Raw genomic sequence first — 26,826 nt, 5'->3', positions numbered from 1 at the left:
GGTGCCCACCTTCACCCCCCCTTCCCCGCTGCCCGAATCCCCCCCCCGTGCGGGCGCGGTAGCCGCTAGATGGCACGCGGAGCGCGGCGGAGCGCGGCGGGGGCTCCGCGGGGCGGCGCGGGGCGGAGCGGAGCCGCAGCGCGGGGTGCGCGGAGCGGAGCGGAGCCCGGGGGCCCGGCCATGGGCTCGGCCGGCAGCGGGCAGGGGCAAGGCTAGGGCGGGGGGGGTCCCCGCAGCGCCCCCCGCCCCGCACAGCCCCGCTCGCCGCTGCTGGGGGGGCGCGGGGCCGCCCCCTGCCCGCGACTCCGAACGATGATCACTGTCAACGCGGATGGCAAGATAATGGTCAGGAGATGCCTCGTCACCTTGAGACCCTTTAGGTAAAGTTGGGGTTTCCTCCCGGCGCTGCTGCCTCGCCCGGATGCTGCGGGCGGGGAGAGAACGGTGCGGGGGCTGCGGCTGCGGGGCAGCGATCCGGGTGGGAATGGAGCCCGGCTGGGGATGGCGGGGAGCGGGCAGGGAACCGGGCAGGGATCGGGGCAGGGTCCGGGCAGGGATCGGGGCAGGGAACCGGGCAGGGTCCGGGGAGGGAAACGGGCAGGAATCGGGGCAGGGATCCGGGCAGGGAAATGGGCAGGGATCCGTGTGGGGCGTGAGGATGGAGCCCAGCTGGGGATGGCGGGGAGCGGGCAGGGATCGGGGCAGGGCTGGGGATAGAGCCCAGCTGGGGATGGCAGGGATCGGGCAGGGATCCATGCAGGGTCCGGGCAGGGCTGCCCGCGGGGCAGGGATGCGGACAGGGATCCATTCAGGGATCCATTCAGGAATCCATGCAGGGTCCGGGCAGGGCTGCCCGCGGGGCAGGGATCCGGACAGGGATCCATTCAGGGATCCATGCAGGGTCCGGGCAGGGCTGCCCGCGGGGCAGGGATCCGGACACGGATCCGGACAGGGATCCATTCAGGGATCCATGCAGGGTCCGGGCAGGGCTGCCCGTGGGCACCGTGCGGCTCCTGCAGCTCCCGCTGGCCGCCGGTCCCGGCTCGCCCCGGTGTCTCCGGGGTTATCGCGGGGCTGCTGCCGCTGGCTTTTCTGGGAAAGGTTCTTGGGGATGTTGGTGCTCGAGGGGATTCGGTTCCTCTGGTTTGAGCGGGCTGGCGCAGCTGGGGATTCCCAATCCCGCCCTGAGCTGGCAGTGGGGCTGGGGTGGATGTCCAGACCTGAACCCCTCCGGCTCCAGCACACCCGTACCCACCCTTTGCTTTTCCCCCTTGCTGGAACTCCCCATTTCTGCTTCCATACATTCGCTTCCCCTCTCCAGCCCTTGCTCTCCGGCTTCTTTGCTTCGCCGGAGACGTGCTTGGGTTGGTCCCGAGCTTGAGATGTTGGGAGATGCTGGCACTTAGGTGGTTTCCCAATGGGGAGAGGGACCAAAACCCCTTAGAGATAGAGGGGAACGTGCCGGGGGACGAAGCTCAAGGTGGGGCCAGCCCAGCCCAGCGGCTCCCAGCGCTCCCTGCTGTGTTTGGAGCTCCGGGGTCACCGCAGGGATCTGCTCGGTGCCGTTTTAGCCCGGGTACCGCCGGGAGGGAGGGAGGGAGGACAGGCTGGGCTGGCACTCGGGTGTGAGAGGTCTCCTGCCTCTCCTCGGGAGCTGCTCGGCTCTGTTTGCACTCAGGTGTGAGAGGTTTCCTGCCTCGCCTCGGGAGCTGCCTGGCTCTGCTTGCCTGGAGCGATTTCTGCTCTGGATGCCGCGGCACTGCCCTGGGACTGAGGAACGTGGCCAAGGGGATGGCACAAAGCACTGACAGAGGTGTGAGGGTTCCCAGAGCTCAAGGTGGGCTCTGGCAGAGGTGTGAGGGCTCCCAGAGCTCAGGGATGAGCCTGGCAGAGGTGTGAGGGCTCCCAGAGCTCAGGAGTGCAGCAGGGAGTGACTGTGAGGGACACAAGAAGGGCACACTCATCCCAGGGGATGCTCTTTGTCTGGCTGTTTGCTCTCCTAACTTGGGTTGAGTTCCACAGTGAGGAGGTGGCTGGCTGGCGCATCCCTGTGCCCTGGGCATCACCCCTGAGGCAGGGGAACCCCATCTCCGGCAGTGACCTGGGGTCAGGGTCAGGGGAGAGCACAGGGATGGCAGGGTGATCACAAAGTCCCATCAGGGGTGAGGATGAGTGTGGGTGAGGGGTTTGTGGTGGCTGGATGGTCTCTGGTTGCACAGTCCTGGCCATGTGCCCTGGGCTGGCTTCTGCTCTCCAACCAGTACAGACCAGTGCTGGTGCCACTGGAACCACCGGGGTTACCTTGATTTAACAGCCAGGCTCTCCCTGTGCAAGAGGAGGAATTCCCAAGCCCCTCTCCTTACTGTCCCACAGTGCCAGGACCTCTGCCCCTCCTCCCTGCTGCTGCCATGAGTGTCACCCCCCAATGCCACAGTCCTGTGTCACCTTGCTCCCAGCCCAGCGTGGCTGAGTGTTGGCACTGCCCAGCTCCAGCCTGGTGCCAATCAGCTCTGCTCCCCTAACATCAGCACCCCCATCCTCAGCTGTGGGTCAGGGATAACCCCCAGCAGTTTAGTTTAGTTTTATTTTATTTTATTTTATTTTATTTTATTTTATTTTATTTTATTTTATTTTATTTTTAAATTTTATTTTATTTTTTATTTTATTTTTTAAATTTTATTTTATTTTATTTTTTAATTTAATTTTATTTTATATTTTATTTTATTTTATTTTATTTTATTTTAATTTATTTTTATTTTATTTTAATTTATTTTAATTTATTTTTTAATTTTTTTTATTTTTATCTTCAGTGGGAGAAGGTGCTGGCAGCCAGGATGGGTCCTGTGAATGCACAGGGTCCCTGCTGCTGGCTGGGCAAAGCCTCCCTGCTCTGGGAATCCCTGGTGTGATCCCCTGCCTGATGGGGATCGGTGCCATTGGCAAACAGCAGCAGGAAACCTGATCCTGTGCACCAAAACATTTCATTAACCTCCCTCCAGACACGCTCAGCAAAGCAATGCAGAGCCCTGAGCTGGGAGAGCACCTGCAGAGAGGGAGAAGATCAGTCTGGGAAACCACAGGAATGGCCAGGGGTGGCTCTGACTTCATCTCAGCACCAAAGGGGTCTCACCCGTGATGGTGAGAGGCAGGAGAGCTGGGTCCAGGCAGGAGAGCTGGGTCCAGGCAAGAACTCACCAAGGAGCCCTGGCCCACCTCACCAAGGAGCCCTTGGCTCTGTAGCTCTGTTCACCAGCTGGGAACCCAAGCCAGGCTTTCAGTGGGATGTGGCAGTGGTCAGTGAGAGCTCCCTCTGGTCCCTGCATGGATCCCATGGCTGAGCATCAGTGTGACAGCACCACAGCCCTGTCAGGCTCCAAGCAAAAGGGGTTTGAGGGAGAGGAGTCATTCATCAGCCTGACTTGTGCTGGTAGGAATGGTGGCTCAGCTTTTGGGAGTTGAAATCGTGTCGAATTAAAGGTGTTACCTGACCTGCAGCCCTTGGTTTCCCCCTGCAGGATTCTCCTGTGGGTCCCAGCTGGGTGATGTGGCACCATGGGCACAGTCCCAGTGTCACATCCCCAGTGCCACAGCCCCATCATCCGGCTGGGTGTGCTGGCCTTCCTCCCCCAGCACATCCCAGCTCAGCACTCACACCCTCCTGGTCACATCCAGCCTTCAGTTCCATGGGCCAAAATCCTCCATGGCTGGGGCATCACTTCCAACTTTCATTTAATTTTCATTTAACACTTGAGGAATTTCACTTTCTTTTCTTTTGGGCACCAAGCCAGAGCCCAGAACTGTGAACATTTCAGTTTGGGGAGGATGTGGAGAGTGACTTGGCACCAAACTGTGCCAAAGTGATGAATTAAACGTGACATGGATGACAGGCAAAGCCAGCATGCAGGATAGATGTTATTTGGTCCTTGGAGCTCCAGAGTCTTCAGAGAGTTTTGATTTTGGGGGAGAGAACCCAGTGCATTTGGACCATCTGGGATCTGGTATGTTTTACCTACTTTGCTGTAAATTTGTTTTCTGTATAGGGAGTTTCCACTCAGGTGAGTCTGGGCCAGGCACTTTTATTCACCTGGAGAACAGGAGCAAAAGTAAAGGATTTGGGGTTCTCAGGCTGAAAGCCCAGCCCTGCACCATCCCTGCTCCCTGGAGCACTGCTCTGGGCCGGATCCACTCATCTCCCAAGGACGGCAATTCCAGTAGAGCTCCAATTCCTCTTTTGTTCTTTTTCTATTTTTTTTTTTTTTTTAAGGAAAAAAAGCATCTTGCATCTCCCCTACTCTCTCTGTAATCCGGTCAAAATGAAAAAGGTTTAGTTTCCTAGGGAGATGGTAGAGCACAGATCACCTTTGTAGCTTTTTCTTCCCTTCCCCTTTTTCTTTCTGCTCAGTGTTTAAGGATCCCTCCTTGCCAGACTATAATTATGAAGATTAAAAAGCATCACCAAGGTCTTGCATAATGATGAAGACATTGTCAATAGGAGGTGTGAGAGCAGGATCAGGGCTGAGCATTTACTGAGGTGATGCTTTTTTAAAATGGGGATACCAGGACAGGGCCATGGGTGGGTTTTGGACCAGGATGGACCCTGGGGTGCACGACCTGCCTGGGCTTTGAGCTCTTTCAGTTTGTTTCTTCTCCAGCCTGCTGTTCTCTCCAGACAGCATTCCCTGAGGGCAAATTCAGCCCTCCAAAGCCAAGCTGGGTGCAGCAATCCCCTCCAGGGTGCTCCTGAGAGCCTTTCCCTGCGCTGGGCTCAGGCTGTGGCAACGGCAGATCAGGCACTGACGTCCCCAGCTCACCCCCTCTCCAAGCTATTTATGGGACACCACGTTACTCTGCAGCATCAGGGACGCTCTGCTGCCTCCACCATCACCTCCCTGCTGGAGCTGGACCTCAGCTCTCTGCAAACCTTCCTCGCAGGCAGCTCTGGAGGGGCTGAGGGCTGTGTGGTGTCTGTGTGCACATCCCACAGCTGGGGAGGGGGTGGCTCTGCTCCACTGCTGACTGCTGGTGGGGCTGTGCCTGCAGGGATGGGAGCCTGGATCACTGAGTGCACAGTGGTTTAGGTATCCTGTAGAAACTGCTTTCCACTCCTCTAGGGGCAGCTCATTCAGAAATGAAGGGATCTGAGCTGGCCCAGGCTGCACGGGGATGTCAGGCAGTGCTAGCGATGCACTTGAGCATCCCCTCACCAGGTGGGTCAGCTCTGCCAGGTGGGTCAGCTCACCCAGGTGGGTCAGCTCCAGCTCTCCCAGGTTCAGTTCTCCCAGGTGGGTCAGCTCACCCAGGTGGGTCAGCTCACCCAGGTGGGTCAGCTCACCCAGGTGGGTCTGCCCTGCCAGCTCTCCCAGCTCTCCCAGATGAAGCTCTCCCAGATTCAGCTCATCCAGGTGGATCCCCTCTCCCAGGTGGGTCAGCTCTGCCAGGTTCAGCTCTCCCAGGTGGGTCAGCTCCAGCTCTCCCAGCTCTCCCAGCTCTCCCAGCTCTCCCAGCTCTCCCAGCTCCAGCTCTCCCAGGTGGGTCAGCTCCAGCTCTCCCAGCTCCAGCTCTCCCAGGTGGATCAGCTCTCCCAGCTTCAGCTCTGGCCTGGCTGTCAGGGAGGGTTTGTGCTGGTGCTGGGTGTGCTGCTGGCACAGCTCATTGGTGCTGACAAGCCCAGGGTGCTGCTTTTCCCCCTGATTAGGTGGGAGGTGAGAAGGCTGACGTGCCCAGAGCCAGGTGCCCCTGATCCATGGGGATGGGGCAGGGCTGATCCACAGGGATGAGCAGGAGTTGTCTGCAGTGAGCAAGGCGGATCCTCTTGGAGCAGGCAAGGAAACCCTTTGCTCCTGAGCTGGCTGCTGCTGAGGTGAGGCTGCCCTGGATCTGGGCTCAGGTGTGTGCTGTCTGTGTGACAGCAGCATCAGAGCTGCCTGCACGGAGGTGGGAGCTCAGGGCATCCCCTGGCAGTGCCCAGGAGCAAGGAAAGCCTGGCTGTGCTGTGCAGGGACAGCAGGGAGCTCCTCCACCAGATCTCCCTGGGGAAGCCCAGCCCTTCTTGAGCTGCTTGACCTGGCACTTGAGCTCTCCACAACATCTCCAGGCACTAACAAGGGCTTTGAAGCAGGTCACTTTATTTGTTAGCCCTTTCCAGCAGCAGATAATTGCAGTGCAGAGCTGAAGGCTGTTCCTATTCCTGTGCCTTTCAGCTGTGCAGGGATGCTCAGTGGAGGGCTGGGGGCTCCACTGCCCCTGGAAAAGCCTGGGTGGCTGTGCTGTGGCAGCTCCTGAGCCCTGTGGAGGATGCTGAGAGCTTGTAGGAGAGCTGAAGGCTGCTGTGCTCTGTGCTTTGCTTTCCTTTGGCTCAGGGATGCTGAAAGGCAGCAATGCCAGGGCACCCCTGAGGGCTCCCTGCCCCACTCAGGATTGATTTACCTGTTACAAACCTGTTGTTTCTCCAGGCTGGCTGGGGTTGTCTTTTCTCTTTCTCCTCCTGGAGATTTCCCCTGGGTTTGAATCACGCTGCTGCTCTGGGAGTGTCACACTGACACCTGGCAGTGGCTCTGACAGGGCTTTTCCCTTTTTTTTTTTTTATTTTTTGTGGCTGCTGCACCTCCAAGGAGTCCTGGGGATGATGGCAGCGTCTCTGAGCAGTGGAAGGAGGCCAGACATCCATCCCTTGGCACAGAGCACTATGCATTTCACTCCAGCCTGGCACAGAGCTCTTGCCTTCAGCCCTTCCGCGCCCAAAAGAGGGACTTGGCTGAATTTGGGCAGGGCAGGAGCAGTGCTGGGAGCTCCTGTCCCTCCTGGAGGTGCCATCCTGCCCTGTGTGTCCCCTGGGAGCCACTTCCCTGCCAGCCCTGTGAGCAAAGCAGGGCTGGGATGGCCCCAGGCCACACGAGTGCAGGTCCCTCCTTGTCCCCTTGTGCACAGGGCACACAATGACAGTGCTGCTGGCCTAGTTACAGGGGAACAAAAGGCTTTGTATAAAAAACTAAAGGGTTTTTTTTTTTTAGATCCTTTGAGAGGAAGGGAAGGTAAAGGCCTCTCTTTACTCCTCTCTCCCAGAGGAACACAGGAATTGTTTATTGTAGTGGTTCCTGTGCTCTGGGCTGCTGGGCTGGCCCTGCTGGAGCATCGCAGGGCAGTTGTGGTCTGGTTTAGCTTCCCTGCTGAAGATGCAGATCCACCACTCCCCCTGAGTGCATGGGGGTTTCCTCAAGGCCTCAATTCCTGATTTCCTCAAGGCCTCAATTCCTCAGGGCCTGCATTGGAGAGGCTGCAGGGATTTCAGAGGGGGCTCTCAGGCAAACCCCCTGCTCAGTGCCAGGGTTTGTGTCCTGGGCTCTTTGTGAAGGGTCTGGGGTGAGGTGCTGGTGGGGCTGGGGCTGCACAGATGCTGCTCCCTGCCAGGGCTGGGTGAGGCACAGGGATGGAGCTGGGATTGCCCCAGACACCCAAAGCCTCTCCTGCTGCTGTGCAGAGGGATAACCCCAGGGGCACGGGGTGCTGGGGCTGGCTGCTCCTCACACCTTGCTCCAGCTCTGCTTTCTCTCTGCAGGATTTTCGTGCTGGGCATTGGATTTTTCACGCTGTGCTTCCTGATGACATCCCTGGGAGGGCAGTTCTCAGCCAAGCGCCTGGGGGACTCCCCCTTCACCATCCGCACCGAAGGTGAGCACGGCCCCACAGCCTGGCCTGGCTCGCTGGGAACACACAGTGTCTGCTAGGGAAGGCAGGAACCTCCCCTGACATGGAAAATGCAAACCCCCTCCCTCTGAATTATTATAATTTTGGAATTAAGGGGCTCTCGGGCAAAGATATGGGAGCAGGAGTAACAGTTATTAGGAAGAAAATAAAAAGATAAAATAAACAATGCAGTAAAGCAAAAACAACACTGACAGAGTCAGAACACAGCCTGACACCTGACATTTTGAAATTAAGGGGCTCTCAGGCAAAGATATGGGAATAGGAATAACAGCTCTGTACTAGGAAAATTAAAAATACAAATGCAATTGTACAAACAGACAAAAACAGCACTGCCAGAGTCAGACCATGCCCTGCCCCCTGTGTGCCAGGGAGGTGTCCCAGCCCCATCCCATGGGGGCTCAGCCCTCCTGCAGTGCCAGCTGTGGCTCTGCTGCAGCAGGGATCCTGCACAAGGGGGGAGTTTTCCTCTGCAGCTCCAGGGCTGCTGCAGATGGGCCTGGGCTCCCTCTGGCCATGCAGGGCAGCAGAAAGCTGCTCCTCTGGCAATGCAGGGGGCAAAGGCTGCTGTGCTGTGCCAGGCTCAGATTGAATCCAGGTAGGAATGCTTGGCTCCTCCCCTGGGCGGAGCATCTCCCTATGGGATGCTGGGATTGGATCAGCCCTGCAGGGACACTCAGTGGCCATGGGCAGCAGAGATCTCCTGGAGGGAGGGTTGGCTGTGGGAGAGATAAAGAAACAACTGCCCCATGGATAGCAGAGAACTGCCCCAGCTCTGACAGGTGGTAATACAACACACACCCCCATTTCCAACCTCAGATCCTCATGTGGTGCCCCCATGTGCTTGGTCCAGCTGAGCTGATGAGTGCCAGGGATGCAGGAGGATGGTGCTTGGATCTTCCATTCCCATGGGTGTAGCCATGATATTTTCTGAAAAATCCTTTCCTTAGTATTTTTTCTCCTGAGAAGCTGAGAGGCCTCAGGAACAAAATGTAAACATTGATTATCTGCTGCTGTGGAATGCAACAGGTGCATCTGTGATTGGTCTCCTGTTGGTTGTTTCTAATTAATGGCCAATCACAGTCCAGCTGTCCGGACTGTCTTGGTCACTCACAAGCCTTTATTGTCATTCTTTTTCTATTCTTAGCCAGCCTTCTGATGAAATAATTTCTTCTATTCTTTTAGTATAGTTTTAACATAATATATATCATAAAATAATAAATCAAGCCTTCTGAAACATGGCGTCAGCTCCTCATCTCTTCCCTCATCCTCAGACCCCTGTGAAGACTGTCACACCCAGCTCCTTCCTGGCCCTTTTTGGGATTTTCAGGATGGCTCAGAGCCCTGTTGACCTCTCTTGCCGTGTGTGGCTTTGCCCTGTGGCTCCAACCTGGCTGTGCTCACACCCAGAGCTGTGGCAGGTGGGGCTGAGTGCTGGGGATGCTGACCCTGGCTCCCAGCAGGATCAGGATCAGCACTAGCAGCAGTGTGGGTGTCTGGGCTGCCTCTGGTCTGGCCTGTGGAGGGTCTGGCTCAGGTGCTTGGAGGTCTCGGTGGGTTTGAGCACTTGGGGCCTGCAGGGAGTGGAAATTGCTCCTTAGGGAAGGGGAAATAAAAGGCTTTGTGGTTTTATGCAGGTCGTTTTATGCAGGTTTTATGCAAAGCCTTTTTTTTATGCAGGTACTGAAATGCAGAGGAGAAATATTCTAATTTTTAGCAAGTGTTATGTTGTATTTAAAACCTATTTTGGCAAGACACAAAATCAGCTCAGGAGACACCTGTGTGGTGGGACAGTCACTGCCCTGCTCTGGGAGGACACTGCTGCCATGGACTGAGCTTCCCCTGATGTTTTCTCTGAGATTCCAGTCAGGTGAAATGCACAGAGGGAACTGCCCGGCTTGAGCTGCCCTGAGCAGGGTGAGATGGGCTTGGTGAGGCCACTGTGGTCTTCTCCTCCCATACTAGAACCATGGAAGCATCTGAGCTCCACAGCCTCATCCAGGATGTGATTTTGGAGCATTAAATCCCTTCCTTGAGGTGCTGGGAGAAGTGCCAGCTGCTTCCCTACAGGAGGAAGGGGATAAAGTGATGTTTTCCAAAGGCTGGAGGGTGTTAAACCTCTTAGTTGACCTTCCAAGAGCTGTTTTTGCAGCGTGTGGCAGCTGGATCTGTGTTCTCCCTGTGGGTGGAGGACATGGTGGCTGATGTTCCTCCCCTCTGCTCCCCTGGCTGTTCCCATCACCAGCTCCATTCAACCCCTTTCTGTGTTTTCCTGGTGGCCCCAGCCTGGAGCAGGTGGCAGGGTCGGTGCTTTTCAGTGCTCCTGCCCTTGCTCAGGGTAGGTGTCCCCATGGGGAGGGTGGGTTTATGTTCCTGTCCCCCAGCCAAGCACATACCTGGTGAATGAAGTGTGGTTTGAGGGGATTTCTTCCTTTCTGCGATAAAAAACAGCACAAGGAGAGCGGGCAGGAGCCCCCAGACCAGCACCTTCTCCACAGCTGGCATTTGAGGAGATGGGCTCTGAAAAATTGCTGAGCTTGAAATGAAAGGTGTCGTTGTCACAGCTGCCCTGTGGCCCAGAGGAGCCCCAGTGTCCCTGAAAGGTTTGTAGAGAACTGAAGGAAAGGCAGAAACGCCGATGAGCTGTGGGGCCAGCTGAGCTGTGGCACAAAGAGCAGCAGAGGTTTCCAGAACCTTTGCTGGTTCTAAATTTGAGGGTGAAATAATGGCAAAAATACCATTACTCAGCTCTTCACCCCCTTTCTGGATGCCTTGGAGTGGCTTTTCCCATCCTTATCCTGAATTTAAGCCAGACCTTTGAATCCACTGGCTGCATCCTTGTCCATCCCTTGTTTCCTGGGAGCAGTGTCAGCACAGCCCCAAATCAAAACAAATCTCCTTTTTCAAACCTTACACCTCAAATCCTCCCCATTCAGGGGTTCAGGTGATTAAATCAAGGTGTGTAAAAGGGTTTTCCCTCCTGCCTGAGCCTTTCTGGCTCTGCTGAGGGCTGTGAGCACCAGCCCTGCTGGCTGGGAGAGATGCTGCTTTGCTCCAAGGTGCTGCAGGTTGAATGCTGCTTCTGGTCTCATTTAAAGAAGAAAATAAGTAAATTATGACCTAGGTCTTCTAATTTTTCAAGGTGCTGGTCTCTTAGCTTTCTAACTGGGTAGAAGAGCTGATGAGCTGTGGGGCCAGCTGAGGTGTGGCACAAAGAGCAGCAGAGGTTTCCAGAAACCTGCAGAAGCACCTGGGGTCAGCCCAGAGGGCTCTAAATTTGGGGTGAAATAATGGCGAAAATATCATTACTCAGCTCTTCACCCCCTTTCTGGATGCCTTGGAGTGGTTTTTCCCATCCTTATCCTGAATTTAAGGCAGACCTTTGAATCCACTGGCTGCATCCTTGTCTGTCTCTTGTTTCCTGGGAGCAGTGTCAGCACAGCTCCAAATCAAAACAAATTTAAAACAAAACAGATTTAAAACAAATGTCCTTTTTTCAGGCCCTCACACCTCAAATCCTCCCCATTCAGGGGTTCAGGTGATTAAATCAAGGTGTGTAAATGGGTTCTCCCTCCTGCCTGAGCCTCTCTGGCTCTGCTGAGGGCTGGGAGAGATGCTGCTTTGCTCCAAGGTGGTGCAGCTTGAATGCTGCTTCTGGTAATGCCTGACTGGTCTCATTTAAAGAAGAAAAGCAGTAAATTATAACCTAGGTCCTGTAATTTTTCAAGGTTTTGGTCTCTTAGCTTTCTAACTGGGTAAGGCAAATCCTGCTTTGTTAGAAAGCTCAAAAATTCGATGCAAACCCTATATTCAGTGGCTTTGCCAAACAAACTATTGCTTCCAGATGAATTGCTGCACATTTGGCTGTTGTTGTGCTGCTTATTGAGGAAGATGAGCTTCATTCATGGCCTCACACACTGGTTTAAGCACAAAGCATCCTCTCTGCTGTCTCTGGAGGAAGATGCTGGAGGGAGGTTGTGTTCTTTGTCCCCAACGCTTGGCAGGCACAACCTGAGAGGCTTTTCCTCACTCTTTAACACCTGGTTCAGGCTTTTGGGGTTCATCCTTTCTTGTCACAGCTTTTACAGAGGCTGCTGTGGTTCCCACTGTGCTAATTTTATTTTCTGAAGTACGTGCTGCCTCCCAGGCTCAGGATGAATTTTGATTTAGGAGTGAAAAGGGGTAATAAAAGCATAAAGAGCCATTAACATTCCTCCTGGCCACGGTGGGGTGTTTGTAGGGACTGGCTGTGCCCCAGGGTGATGAAGCTGTTCCCAGGGGTGAGTAACCTCCAAAGCAGAGTGGGACCAAGGCTCAGGGAATGTGCTGGCCAGGAGCTGCCCAATGTCACCACAGACTCTCTCTGTCACCTGGGACAGGCTGTGGTGTTGAGGGGAGGATCTGGTGGCTGGAGAACCAGGAATCCACCCGTGGCCAAGGCAGGAAGGGTGGGGAGCTCTTGGATTGCTGTTGATAATTGCTGTCCCAAGATGTGCAGGATGTCTCTGCTCCAGCACGTGCAACTGAAGAATGAGTCTGGACTCTTCACTTTTCGGTCCTGAGGTTCTTTATTAATTCTTATCTATAAAATTTCCTCTCTGCCCAGCCGAGATCTGCTCAGCAGGGCAGCCACAGGCACCCTGTGTTGTCCTTTTATACTACAAACTACGTATAACATATTTACACTTAATTCCCAATGCCTATCACCTGTGTTAGACAGTGCACTTCTACTCTAAACCAATCCCAAAGTGACAACATCACTGCAGAAAATGGAGAACAAGAAGAAGAAAGAAGGACTAGACATGCCCTGATTCCTCCATCTTGTCCCCATAACCCCCACACCAAAAATCCTAAAATCTACATTTTCACTCTGTGAATACTTTATTATTACACCGTTCAAACCTGTGTGACTTTCAGGTCCTCATACAAAGCTGGCAACTTACTTCACGGGTCAAAATCAAGTCTCCAGGTGCTCTGAGCAGCATGCCAGGGTCTCTGAGCCCCCTGATGGGGTTCTCAGCAACTCTGGACATCCAAAGGGATGTGCTGAGTTCCCACAGGGAGCCTCCCTGGAAATGGGAAATGGGGAATCACAGCCTCTGGGGAGATGGGAAAATCCATCCCCGCAAACTCTGAGGTGAGGGGAGGGCAGGGCTGAGCCCTGTGCTTGGGGCAGGAGCTCAGGGGGCTCTCCTGGCTGAGGGGAGGTGCAGTGAACATCCAGGTGCTGCTTATTAGCACTGTGAACTCTCCAAAGGTCTGTTTGAATAACAAACTGGCATTTAATTAACGTGTTCTGGATCCCAGGGAAGGCCAGGAAATATTCCTGGCAGTGGTGGTGGCTGTTCAGCACACAGTGCTGGGCTGAGGCGAGCTCAGAGGGGCAGGTTAATTGTGCTGGGCTGGTGATGAGCTTTTGGTGTGATGAGGGATGGGAACCTGCACAAACCAGCGACCTGGGGAGAGGTCCTGGGTATGGCCTCAGCTCTGCCATGCCCAGGCCTGAGTGTTTCCCAGGAATGGGCTCCTGGTGGGAAGGAGCCTGGTCCCTGCTCCCCCTGGGCTCCTGTAAGAGCCCTTTGGAGCATCATTCAGTAACTGGTGGGTGTTGCAGGGGAGCTGCCAACATCCCCCTCCACGTGCTCTGGGGTGGGCAGCTCTACACTGGAGCTGGAGTATAAATGGGGTGGGTTTGTGGTGAGTGTCAGCTCCTTCCTGGGCCTGAGCCCAGCTTTTGTGGCTGTTTGTGCTGCTCCTTGTTCCCAGGGCCCTGCCAGACCCAGCTGAGCAGGGGAAGCTGCCCTGTGCCCTTCAGTGCAGGCTGGGCTGTGGTGTGGGAACCCAGAACATCCCTCTGTCTGTCCAGCAGGGCCAGGACCCTGCCAGGGGGCTCAGAGACCCTGGCACAGAGCCCAAAACACCTGTGGGTTTGATTGTGACCCGTGGAGCAAATTACCAACCTTTTATGAAGATCAGCAAGCCACAGCAGTTTAGGTAGAATAATAGTGAAGTTATCACAGGGTGGAAAAGTAGATTTTGGGGTTTCTGGTATGGGGGTTCAGGAGGCAAGATGGAGGGATCTGGGCATGTCCAGCCTTTCTCCTTCTTCTTCTTGGCCTCCATCTTCTGCTGTGATGGTGGCACTTTCAGATTGGTTTAGAGTAGAAGCTCACTGTCTAACATAGGTGATAGGTATTGGAAAGTAATTGTAAACATTGTATATGTAGTTTTTAGTATAAAGCCATAACACTGCCCTGGGGGCAGGCAGAGTGCCTGGAACTGTCCTGCTGGATGGACCTCAGCAGGGCAGGAGAAAGAATTTTATAGATAAGAAACAATAAACAACCTTGAGACTGAGAACTGAAGAGCTTCGACTCATTCTTCAAGCACCAGGCTGGGAAAAGAAACTTTTAACATTCTCGGGGTCGCAGCGACCCAGAAAGACCCTGAGACTGGGGGATGTAAAAAAATTATTTGCTTTAAAATAATCCAAAAAATCCTTTGGGCTGGGGATGGATGCTGAAGTTCATGGTCCCTGGTCCACTTTAGGCTGAGGCTGTTCCTGTTTCTCCCTGAGTGACCTGCCCAGCCCAGCTTTGAGCCTCAACTATTGCAATTCAAAGGGAGGGAGACATGAAAATGCCCCAGCCCCGCCCAGAGCTTTCCTGGCTCCTGAACTGTGCGAGCAGCCAGTCATAACCAAAATAAACATAGATGTGAGGCAGGAGCATGAACAGGAGAAATGGATAATGTCACAGTCCAGAAGTTAATCCCATTTAAAATTTGATTTTTGTATGTGAATACCTTTCTTGGAGGCTCTCTCCAAAAGCCAAGCTTCTTGGTGTGTGCCAGAAATCATTCCTCAGATGGACTCTCTGCTTGGTGATTCGCTGCAGCAGAGGCTTTGCATCTTAACAATAAATAAAAAAACCCCTTCTGAAATGCAAGTTATTTTATCCTAATCCTCTGCTGTCAAGTAAACACAGAAAGAGGTTCCTTTGTTTTGAAATGGCCACTGAGAGAATTTATTCAGCAAACAAAGATGTAGATAAAAAAGGGAAACAGAGAAGTCTATAAATTTTGAATGTGGGAGATGCTTTGGAAGGGCTCTAGACTCAGGAGATTGAGTTTTCTGTGCCCTCTCATTTAGAATTTAATATGTTTGATGATCCTTTTTCCCCCCAAGCATCTTCCTTGCAGTTGGTTTACTGCCAGAGTCAGGGGGCAGGAGGCTGCTGCTGAAAAAGCACCAAATTCTGTAATCATGGTGCTGGGAGGGATTTGGCTGTGGTCCCTCAGGCTGGATTTGGTGGGATGTGCATCCTGCTGGTGGAGCGTGCTGCTGCAGGGGATTAGCCAGGGAAAATAGGTTATTAAGTGTTAAAACGTGATTAGATGTGGCTGGAATGGTGCCTGCAACTGCTGGGGCTGCTTCAAAGAATCAAAAGCCTTTGGATTCCTCTTGCTGTTGGTTCCTGCAGGGTTGGGTGTGAGGTGCTGGAGGAATTTGCTGCAAACCCAGAGGAGGTGTGGGACAGGTCCTGAAATGGCTGGAGCAGAGCCCTGCCCTCGTCCTGGGCTCCTGCTGCCTGCAGAGGGGTCTGGTTTGATTTCAGCTCACCTTGCTGTCAGCTGCCTGTCTTGGTTTGGAAAGCCAGGACTCTGCTAAGGAAGGCAGGAGCCTCCCCTGAAATGGAGAATGTAAACCCTCCCCACCCCTCCCAATTGCTATAAATTTGAAATTAAGGGGCTCTCAGGCAAAAAATATGGGAGCAGGAAATAACAGCTCTTTAATAGGGAAAAGAAAAAAAAAAGGATAAAATAAACAATGCAGTACACATGAACAACACTGACAGGGTCAGAACCCAGCCTGACACCCTGTGGGTCAGGGTGCTGGCAGCAGTCCCATTGGAATTGTGGCTCAGCCCTCCTGCAGTGTCAGGGGTGGTTCTGCTGGAGCAGGGATCCTGGAGAGAAGGATGTATTCTTCCTCTGAAGATCCAGGGGAAGAAGAGGCAGCTGCTGCTCCTCTGGGGAATCCAGTGGAGAAGCTGTGCTGGTGTTCCAGAATCTCCAGATTCTATCCAGGTAGGAATGCTTGGCTGCTCCCTCTGGGCTCACATCTCCCAATGGGATGCTGTAGTTCTTATCAGCCATGCAGTGACATTCAATAGCTGTTATCAGCAGATGTCCCCTCCCAGGGGGTGTGATTGTGGTCACTCAGAGAGAGAGATAAGGCAAACTGTCCACTTGACAAAGGTGGGGATGGTAATGGAAAACATCTTGCATTGCCATCTTCAACGCTGACCTTTGATAGAAGCATCTGAAGTGGCTCACAGGTATCTCTGTCCTTGGGGTCACTGCTGCAGGGGTCCTGGAACCCGCTGCCTTTGGGAAGTGGGGCTTTGCTGAGCTCTGGGGTTTGTGTTTGCTGTTCCCATAACTGTATTTTCGACCTGTATTTAAGTGTTTCCTGCTGCTCAGCTGCAGAGCTCAACACCTGCCTTTTCCCACCCCAGCATCTCCAGCTGGTTTCCTGTGGCTGAGCACAGCTGGGCTCCTGCGCTGCGTTTCCTCCACTGCTTTAGGAGCAGGATTGGTGGGAATGGGATGAAGGGAGGACAAAAGTGGGCGAGAGCTGATTTTAGAGCTAAAGCTGGAAAACAGAAGTGAGAAGAGGTGAAGCTCAGCCTCTAAAGGGCTGCTGCACCTTGCGCTAGGTCGCTGAGAGGTGTTTTGGGGTCTGATCTCAGGGCTGCCGGATATGGACTCTGATGGGGTGATAAGCAGCTTGTGGGCTAGAAAAGAGGTTTTCCCAGTCCTACAGCATCACTGCAGCTGGGCAATGGTAACTCAACCTGGAATCTGTCTGGGGGTGGGCATTGCAGCCCCTGCAGTGACTTCCCATGGTCTGTGATCCAGCAGAATTGCAGGTCACCAAAGAACAGCTTCTGCTGCAAAAAGATTTGGTTATTTACTTCATTTTGGAGGGAATAAAAATAAATGTAGAAAAGAAAAAAAAAATACATACATATACATATATATATATATACACACACACACACACACACACACACATATATATATATATATATATATATATATATATATATATATATATATATATATATAAAATGTGGGAGCCTGCCCTTGCTGGCTTGGGGTGTCTTGCCCCACATGCAGACCATGGGGAGGGAGGCTGAGCACTGGGGCTCCCTTGTGGTGTCACAATGGCTCTGGTTTGCCACGTTGGGCTACAGGACTCAGGAGAGATCCAGAGGCACCAGCCAAGGCGTGTTGTGCTGGAGATGGTGTGTAATGTCACCTGGCAGGAATCCTGCCCTGCTCTCCTCAAAGCCTCTCAGTATTCCAGCTCTGCCTCTCCTGCTTGCTCCAGTTCCTGGAGTCTCACCTGCTTAAAGCGATTTCTTCCATCAGTGAACACAGAAGAGGAGAGAGGGCGATGTTCAGGGCTGTGCAGCACAGCTGTAAGCTTTGCTGTTTGTGGTTCCAGAGCAGGGGTGTTGTGGAGGGGTGGGAATTGTGCTGCAGATGGTAATGCTGAAGGTTGCTCGGGGTTTTGTAGGGCATTTTCACCATTTCAGAGCCACAGCACCGTGAAGCAACGGGATCTCATGTTATTTCAATGCCTTGGATTGCTCCCTGAGGAGAGGAGCAGAGAGGCCAAATAGAAATGTGAGAACCTACATGATCTCCTCAGAGGGGTCCTTTGCTCCTGCTCCCGGCTCTGCTGCTTTTCCTTCTGCTCCAGCAGCGTCCCAGCTGGGTCAGCATGGCCAGGTAACATCACCATTTGTTCTCACAGAGGAGGCAGAAAGGTCAGGCTCGGATTTGCCAATGATCAGAGTGAGCTCGAGCAACTCTGCCATCCCCCTCGCAGTCAGCTGTGCTGGGAAGGCAGGAGGAGGAGGAGGAGGAGGAGGAGGAGGGATCTGTCCATGATCCTGACCCCCTGTGTACCCTCTCCTTGTGAGGGCTGACAGCAGAGGAGGGCACAGCTCAGTTCAGCTCCATCCTGGCTGCACTGAGATGCTGCTCAGCCCAGTAGAGCTTTAAAATAAAACACAGGTGTGTTCACCCTCCCTTATTGCTGTGCCGTGAGGGCCCTGATGAAGGAGGAATTATGAGGAGGACTCCATCTTATCAAAGGCTAATTAATTATTTTATTATACATCTAAAACTGAATCTGCCAGGCACTCACTCTGCACACCCTGCACAGAATCTCGTGACTGTCAGTGACAGTCCTGACACACACACACACACACACCTGAGAGGCCAAGGAAACAAAACACCATCACTCTGGGTAAACAATCTCCATGTTGCATTCTGCTTTGGCACAAACACAGCACAGCAAATGATGAGAATTGTGTTTTCTTTCTCTGATGTTCAGAGAATGTGAAACCCAGAAATATTCTTGGGAAGAATTGTGCCTTGCTTTTCTCTGTGAAGAGAAATGTGGGACTACTCTCCCTCTCTCTCAGGAAAGGTAATTTTCAGGACCCATTTGAAAATTTGGGTCGCTGCCACTTGTGAACGATTCCAGTCAGCTTCTGGGCAGAGCACACAGTTCTTCTCACACTTGGGGAGCTTGGGGTGGGCAGAACACCCAAAAGTTGCTTTGTGGCTTTGGGAATCCCTTTTCTTACCTGCTCTGTGTGGGGAGAGCACCTGGGAGTGAGGGCTTGGGCTGCTGCCTCCTTGAGACACAGCCCACACACCTGTGGTTCCAGGGATGTTCCTGTTCCCTTTGCTTTCAAGTTTGGCATTCACATCCTCTGAAAAAATCCCTTTGCCCAGGATTTCTCTCCTGGGAAGCTGAGAAGCCTCAGAGAAAAGGAAAAAAATTCTTATCTCATTTGCTTCTCCTGTGTTGTGCTCATGTGGAATGTGTTTGGAGATTGTTTACTCACAGGTGATTGTTTCAGTGGATTCTGGTGTGGGTTGATTGACTCTTTGGCCAATCAGGACCAAGCTGTGTCAGGACTCTGGAAAGAGTCACGAGTTTTCATTATTATCTTTTTAGCCTTCTAGAAGCATCCTTTCTGTATTCTTTAGTATAGCTTAGTATAGTATTCTTTAATATAATATAGTATCATAAAATAATAAATTAGCCTTCTGAGAACATGGAGTCAGATGCATCATTCCTGCCTTCCTTGGGACATTCCCAGCAATACAATATTCAAGAAATCATGTGAGTTTTAAATTTATCTTGCTGCCTTTAACGCTCAGCGGAGGCGACAGGAGAACCAGTTGTGAAGGCTCATGTGAGCAAGTGACAGTGACAGGGAAGGGAGGGAGCTGGGCAGGCTCTGCTCACAAACGGGGCACTAATTATCCCCAGTTTCCTCCTGAGTGAGTTATGAGCCTCTCCTGGGCTGCTGGTGTCATGTTTTGATGTTGTCTGCTGAGCAGCCCTGGATAACTGCAGTGTTTGTGAGCAGCTTGTCAGGATCAGCGGATGCTGGAGCGTGTCTTGCTGGCAGAGCCCAGGATGCTGCTCCAGGAGGAGGGATCAGACTCTTCTCAGGGTCTGAATCCAGAGTTTGCTCAGGTAAAACTCCCTCAAAAGACAAGAGGTTCCCCTCTTGTGGGGAATGAATTTGTAGGAAATTTTTAAAACTTGATAGAAGCTTTATGTAGTGTATATTTGTATGTAAATTTTAAGATAACAAATGTTGACTTCGATATGATATGGAATAGGATAAATATTGTTAAGAGTATTCAGAGTAACACTATTGTTAGTGTTTTTAAAGCACCTTTCAGTGTTACCCCGTCTCTAAATAAAAAAAAAAAAATTAATCCCCCACGCTCTCCCATCCCCTTTTCCTGCACTGCCTGGATGTTGTTATCCAGGCTGATTTCCCAGGTGCCAGGTGTGGGTCTGAGTGTGGTGTCACCTCCTCAGCACCAGCTGGCACCTGCAGATCCTCCGTGTCCTGCTGCTGCTGCAGAGCTGGATTAGGCTCTCCTGGAGCCTGTGGGTGCCAGCCAGGGGGAAGCCACGTGGAGAGCAGGCTGGGCAGCTCCTCAGTGCTTGGGGCTCACTTCCAGCCTCTCTGCTCCAGCCCTTCCAAAGCTACTCCATGGATCCTCGGAGGCTGGAGCAGCCAGCTGATGCTGGAAGAAGTTGTGTGGTTGGTGCCAAGTGGAGCTGGCTGGCTCTGGGAGCATCTCCTCGCTGAGGAGCTGTGCTGGGAGTGATGGGGTTTTGATTTCTCCTGGAGCAGCAGGGCTGGCTCTGGGGCTCCCCTGGAAATGCTGAGCTTGGCACCATTCTGTAAGAGCTGAAATGAGGGCTGTGGGACTCCAGGCTGCACTCCAAAATGCAGTTTATTGGATCCAAGGTGTTACAGCAGTCCAGGGTCATGGGTGACAGAGCTGTGCCTACAGCTCTCAGCTCCAGCTGCAGGCAGGCCTGGACACCCTTTGGTTTTGGTTACAATGCATTATAGACTTTTCTTTGCTGAGCATCTTCATACAGTAGAACCAATCTAACCCTTATCTATAGCCTATCATAACTACTATAATTACCATATTCATGTTACTGTTCTCCAATCACTAAAAGTTAGTACATTACAGTTTAAGCTAGAAGTTGTTTTTCAGTTTTCTTGCAGTGGAAAATTCTGAGACCTCTTTTCTACTTGCAACATTTGCTGCCTTGTTTGCCTGTGCTATCTTTCTGCTTGGTACAAACATCTTCTTGTTTGAGGTGGGTTTATCCTTTGCTCTAAGTCATAAAAACCCCTTCTAACCAACATACCCTTTGCCTCCTTGGTTATCCAGTAAGTCTGGCTCAGCAATTCCTTTCTTCTAAATCAAATCTTCCTTCCATCTCTATTCCTTCCTCAGACTCTACATTCAAAAATCTTCCTGCTAAGCAACCATATCTGTGAGACTTTCTTGTCAAACTTTCATCCTTCCCAACCCCGTTCTCTTCCTTCCTTGTCCAAGCATTGGTGGGGAGAAAGGAGTTAAGGGAGACACCAAAGCCAGGCAGAGCCCAGCTGCAGGGTGAGGACTTTCTGCCCCAAACTTTGCCTTTAGCCAGCCCCTGCTGGATGCTCAGCTGCCCCCAGGGCTCTTTGAGCAGGTGACACAACATCCATGAGTGCCAGCAGTGTCACCGTGCTGGGGTTTCACCCCATGGCCATACAGGAGTGTCCTTAATCTGCATTTTTTTGGGAGCAGACCATTGTTTTGTCTGGGTTAAATAAAATCATGTGGCCTCTCCTTCTGCTGCTGTCCCCACTTCAGCCCCAAGCTCTGCATCCATCATTAGGTGCACTGTGCTCCCATCCTTGACCGACTCGTGGAGAGGGAGTTTAAATGGAGGTGTAAAACTTTACTGCCCTCATTAAATTGGTGTTGCAGGCAGGGAAATGAGAGCTGTTGAAATAATGAAAATAAAGGCATCCCTGGGGCTCCACGTGACACTGGATGCTCCTGCCCACTTCTGTGGGGATGTGCAAAATGCAAAATGCAAAATGCAGATTGGTGCTTTGCAGGGCACAGAGGGGTAAAGAGAAGTGTCAGGGCTGCTGTTGCAGTGGTTAAGGCTTAATCCATCCTGGGGAAATGTCTCTTCCTGAAGAAGTGCCTGGTTCATGCAATCACTGCTCAGGATTGAATGCCTGCAGGCTTCAAGAGAAGAAAAAAAATTATGCCACCAAAGCCATTGGAAAATGGAAGTGTGAATTCACCACACCTTGAAGTGGGGCAGCAGTGATGAGGACCTCAGGGATGTGTGCTGGCCCCTTGTCAGAGGAGGCTGGAGCAGCTTCTGCTGCCCTGGCACTCTGTTATCTCCATAAGCAGGGACACCCAGGGAATGATTAAATCAATTAATTGATTTTCTATAGCTCATAAGGAAGTCAAATGGTATTTCCATCAAGTTGTGATGAGCCAACACCCCACCATGGCCAGGAGGAATGTTAATGGCTCTTTATGCTTTTATTACCCCTTTTCACTCCTAAATCAAAATTCATCCTGAGCCCGGGAGGCAGCAGGTACTTCAGAAAATAAAACTAGCACAGTGGGAACCATAGCAGCCTCTGTAAAAGTTGGGTTTTCCCATTGATTTATTTGTTTCTCTGCCTTAAACGAGAGAGCAGGGCTCAGTTCAGCTTGAGAAGAGATTAGCTGAGGCTCATCCTGCAGCTCTGCCAGTGCCCCCCAGCTCTGGCCCTGCTCGGAGGATCCGGCCCCTGGGCTCGCTGGAGACTGGTGGGTTTGGAGGAAGGGATGATTTATTTGCCCCTGGAAGCAAAGTGGCAGGATGCCCAGCACTGTTTGGCCAATCTTTTTGGCTGAAGGAGAAAGAGTGATCGTTTTAGAAGTGTTAAATGAGTGAGTTCTGAAGAAATCACCTTTTGGGGCAGCTGCGAGCGTGGCTGTGGGCTGGAGCACTGGGTGTGCAGGGCTGGAGGATTGATGGGGTGCTGAACCTCCTGGAGCCTTTTCTGGCTGGTTTTGGGCTGTGCAAGTGCTGGGTGCCATCCTCCCTTCCCTGCAATCCATGGGGCACTGGCTGTTGGCAGTATAATTGTCCCTGGATGGGCAATAGCGACCATCAGGAGGAGAACCTTGAATGCTGGTGCTGTTGGAGAGACTCCTCCTCTAAACACCAAGAACCCACACAAAGGTTGGTCCCTGGGTCCGTGGAGTCACTGTGGGGCAGTCCCTGTCCTGTGGGTCCTGTGTGTGCTGATTTCTCCTCAAACTGGGGGTCTCAGCTGCAAATCCAGGCTCCAGTTTGCCCCCAGTCCCAACAGCATCCACTCCAGTGTGGGGTGCAGCCATGCCCCAGGAGCTCTGCTGTCCTTTGGGCTTTGCTACAGCAGCTGCCCTTCTTCCATCTCTGTGCTGGAGCCCTGGTGTTTTAGGAAGCAATTTAAAATCAATGTTAATCTTGTAATTTGGAAGCCTGTCCTGCGGTGTGAGGTGTTTGAAGCGCTGCAGAACAGCTTAAAATGCAATTTCAAATAGTGCTGGCTGGCAATAGAGAAGCAACTAAAAACTCCCTGCTGCTGCTCTTTTAAAAGAAAAAAGTGAAAGGGGGATGAGAAAGAGGAAGAAAGATCATTAAAAATATAAAAAATACATAAAAATATATAAAAATATATAAAAAGAAATAAAAGCTGAACTGCAGCTTGTGTTGGGGTTGTGTGTATTCATCTCTCCTTCCCAAATTCCCCAGCCCATCTCTAGGGGCTGTGGGGGAGAGGAGATGATCCAGCTCTCTTTACCTGCAGTCATGGCTCATGGAAGGACTCCTGGGACTGTCCCCATGTCCCAGAGGGGACATCAGGTCTCTGGTGTGTGTATGGTGGGGTAAGAAGCAATAAATCTAGGGGGAACAGCCCTGAGCTCTCCTTACAGCTGTGAAACACTCCTGACTGGGAGTGTGAGTGTTTGTATTGTTTATTTTCCTGCCTTTTCTTATGTGTATGGAAATTGGGAGCAGACATGTTTGGGTGGAGCTGCAGGCTGTTCCTGCAGGGCTTCCTTTGGGATGGGAGGGAGCTGGAGGGGTGGAAAAGCATCAGGATCCTCTTGTGCAGGCTCAGCTCGGGATCCTGCAGCTGAGGGAGGGAGGAATGAGACCCCAGAGCTGTTGGCTGTGGATCCCAAGTGAAAGGAATGGTGGATTTGTCTTTACAAACAAGCTGAGGGTCTGCTGGTAGATAAAACCAGCACTGGGAGATCAAAGAAACAATGGGAAGGATTCCACTGATTGATGAATGGAAAAAGATATTTACCTTTACAAATAAACTGTAGGTTTGCTGATAAATGAAACTGGATCTTGTGGGGTGAAAGAAACAATGGGAAAGTGCCATGGACCCCAGGCACTGCTGCTGTGGGGGGCTGCAGGAAGGCAGGGGGGTATCCTGAGCCCAGGGAAGGGTTGCAATTGCTGCTGTCACATGGCTGCACCTGCAGAGCTGTCTTGGTTTGGAAAGCCAGGTGTCTGCTAAGGAAGGCAGGAGCCTCCCCTGAAATGGAAAATGTAAATCCCCTCCCTCCAAATTGCTGTAAATTTTAAATTAAGGGGCTCTCAGGCAAAAGTATGGGAGAAAGAATGACAGTTCTTTATTAGGGAAGAAAATAAAAATATAAAATAAACAATGCAGTAAACCAAACCAACACTGACAGAGTCAGAACCCAACCTGACACCCTGTGGGTCAGGGTGTTGGCAGCAGTCCCATTGGAATTGTGGCTCAGCCCTCCTGCAGTGTCAGGGGTGGTTCTGCTGGAGCAGGGATCCTGTAGAGAAGGATGTATTCTTCCTCTGAAGATCCAGTGGAAGAGGCAGCTGCTGCTCCTCTGGGGAATGCAGTGGAGAAGCTGTGCTGGTGTTCCAGAATCTCCAGATTCTATCCAGGTAGGAATGCTTGGCTCCTCCCTCTGGGCTCCCATCTCCCAATGGGATGCTGCAGTTCTTATCAGCCATGCAGGGACATTCAATAGCTGTTATCAGCAGATGTCTCCCCTGAGAGAGGAGTGGGTGTGGAAGAGATAAGGAAAACAGCCCAGTGAGCAGAAGACAGCTGCCACACAGATGGCAAATAGAATAAATACATCTTGCCTTGCAATTTGGGACAGGAACCCATGGTCAGGTCCTGCCTGCCCTTGTTTTTGGGAGGGCACAGAGGGTCTGACAGGCTCTGCCTGCCCATGGGTGCAGGGAGAGTGAGGCAAAACACCCTGAGGCTGCACTCTGACACAGCAGTGCAACAGGGGAGGCATCAGTCCAGGAGGAGGTGATACAGGCAGGTGGGACATAATCTACTTTACCAGCCAGTGGCTTAAGGCTGCTTAATTTGGCTGATTACCCGGAGCTGCTTTACTGCCAGTGCTCCCAGGGCTCAGCAGCAGATCGATGGTGCTGCTGGAGCTCTGCTGAAGTGTCCCCTTCACCAGCAGCCCCTGAGCTCCTTCATGGGCAGCTCCAGCTGTGTGGCAGCTCCCTGTGTGCCTCCTGCTGCTCTCTTCCTTTGGGGCCTGGGCTAAGCAGGTCTGTGTTTTCTCTGTATAATTTAAATCAGTGAATCTGGAGCAGTGTAATGGCAGATGTGGGTGGATTTGCTGGCAGCAATAACTGGCTGTGAGCCCATGCTGGGGAATGGGTGCCTTTAAGGGGTGCAGCCACCCTGAGGGACCTTCTCCATCCCTGGAGCAGCTTCCCCAAAGGGATGGAGACAGGAGGGGCCATTGCTGCCAACCTGAGCCTGGCCTTGGGCTCACTTGTTTGCAGTTAGAGCTGGGGCTCTGGGCTGTGATTGCAATGGATTATGTGTCAGAGTTAGTCCTTGGCTAGTTGGCTCTTTGGTCTTTTAATCTGCTTGAATCAAAATCAATAGTGAAAGTAAATAGAGGAGCATCAGAGGGGCAGGCAATCAAAGGCTGGGGCTTTGCTCCCTGGGGACATGCCAGGGTGGATGGGATCCCAGGACAGCCCTGGGTACCACCCCAAGGAGCTGGGCATGAGGTCTGGGTCTGCCTCAGCCCCACTGGAGATCCTCTGCTTTCCTCTGCAATAAATCTTTCAAGATTGTGCTGCCCTTTTGAGGGGTTTAAATAGCCTGGAGTTGTCCTTTAAAGGAGAAAACCACAGCAAATGATGCTTTAGATTGAAATTAATTCAGCTGGTATTTTCAATGGACATAGGTAATATCTCACTGTGTCTGAGCTCCAGCACCAGCAGGGGATTTGCTGTTGTGGGATGGCCAGGCAGGGCTGTGACACTCTGAGAAGGGAGGGGACCAACAGCCAAGCAGCCAGGTTATGGATATTGGGAATACAGTATGGGATTGCATTTTAAAGGAGACTCAGGGGTGCCCCCATCACTCTCACAGCTCCTGAAAGGTGCCTGTGCTCAGCTGGGGCTGGGCTCTTTCTCCAGGCAGCACTGACACAACCAGAGCACACAGCCTCAAGCTGCACCAAGGGAAATACAGGTTGGACATTAGGAAAAAGTTTTTAACTGAAAGAGTGATAAAGTTCTATTGTGGCAGGTGTCCCCCAGTCAGAGAAATAAAGAGCTTTGACTCCATGATTTCAGAAGGCTGAATAAAAGCTTTATTAAGCTATACTATACTACCTACTACACTAGAGGAAAATTTTCACTGTGAAAGTGATGACGCACAGGAACAGAAAAGGCATGGATGCACGATCTCTGGAAGTGCTCAGGGCCAGGTTGGATGGGGCTCTGAGCAGCCTGATCTAGTGGAAATTGTCCTGGCCCATGGCAGGAGGGTTGGAACAAGGTGATCTTAGGGTCCCTTCCAACCCAAACCATTCTGATAACAGGAAGGAGTGGCCAGGGAGGAAAGGAGATGCTCCTTTCTCAGCTGCTCTCCACTCCTGCATGCTCAGAGAACACGGAAACAGAATATGCTGAGCTGGGAGGGATCCACAAGGATCACTGAGCTCCACTGAACCTCACCTTTGAGTTCAGCTTGGCACATCAGCAGAGCTGCCCTGGCTGCTCATCCTGCTCCTGTGCTGGAGGTCCCAGTGGCAGGTACTGGCAGGGGGTGACGCCTGCTCACGGCTGCTTTCACTCCAAGCAGGTATTTTAAAGACAAGTGCATCATTAGTGAATTCCCCAGGGTTTCAGCCCATCCAAATTTGAGCATATTGGCTGTTGACTATTCCGCTGGTTTCACAGAGAAGCTATTCCTTCTTCCACAAGACATCACCCTTAGGGGTTGCTTTCCTTTTTTCCCCTGATTTCATCCAATTACTTAGCTGTGTGCTCTTCAGAAGCCCCATAAATAATTCTCCTCCCTCTGCTGTGTTTACCAGCGTGTCTCATGAAATCCGGTAAGATATGATTGATTGCAATCATTATTTCCTAGTGCTGCTTTGAAAACCTCTGTCAGTTCAGTGATTGCCTGGAAAGCGTGGCTGCCACTCAGGAAAACTGTCAAAACCCTGTCATACCTTAACAAACTCCAATTAATCCATTGGTTGGGTTTACTTGTATTCGCTGTCCCATCATTGCTGATTATCAGGGGAAATTAGAATATTTTCCCTTTCTAATTAGCAGCTTGCTGGCTTTGTTTTTTTAAAAGAAAGTGGTTTTCAGCACTGTTTAATTTT

The 26,826-nt window shown here is 52.0% G+C and overlaps 1 protein-coding gene across 2 annotated transcripts in view; it reads left to right on the top strand.

Moving 5' to 3' along the window:
- Positions 1-227: 227 nt before the first annotated feature.
- MGAT5B (alpha-1,6-mannosylglycoprotein 6-beta-N-acetylglucosaminyltransferase B) overlaps positions 228-26,826 on the top strand; it is an 82,022-nt gene continuing 55,423 nt past the window's right edge. For both annotated transcript variants that reach the window (XM_058038550.1, XM_058038549.1), the window contains exons 1-2: positions 228-380; positions 7,556-7,668. In XM_058038550.1, the coding sequence (XP_057894533.1) occupies positions 313-380; positions 7,556-7,668 (181 nt within the window). In that variant the 5' untranslated portion in view covers positions 228-312. The remainder of the gene's footprint in view (positions 381-7,555; positions 7,669-26,826) is intronic.

Source organism: Melospiza georgiana, chromosome 21 (assembly GCF_028018845.1).
Source record: "Melospiza georgiana isolate bMelGeo1 chromosome 21, bMelGeo1.pri, whole genome shotgun sequence".
Lineage (NCBI taxonomy): Eukaryota > Metazoa > Chordata > Aves > Passeriformes > Passerellidae > Melospiza > Melospiza georgiana.
This window is presented reverse-complemented; position numbering and strand designations above follow the sequence as displayed.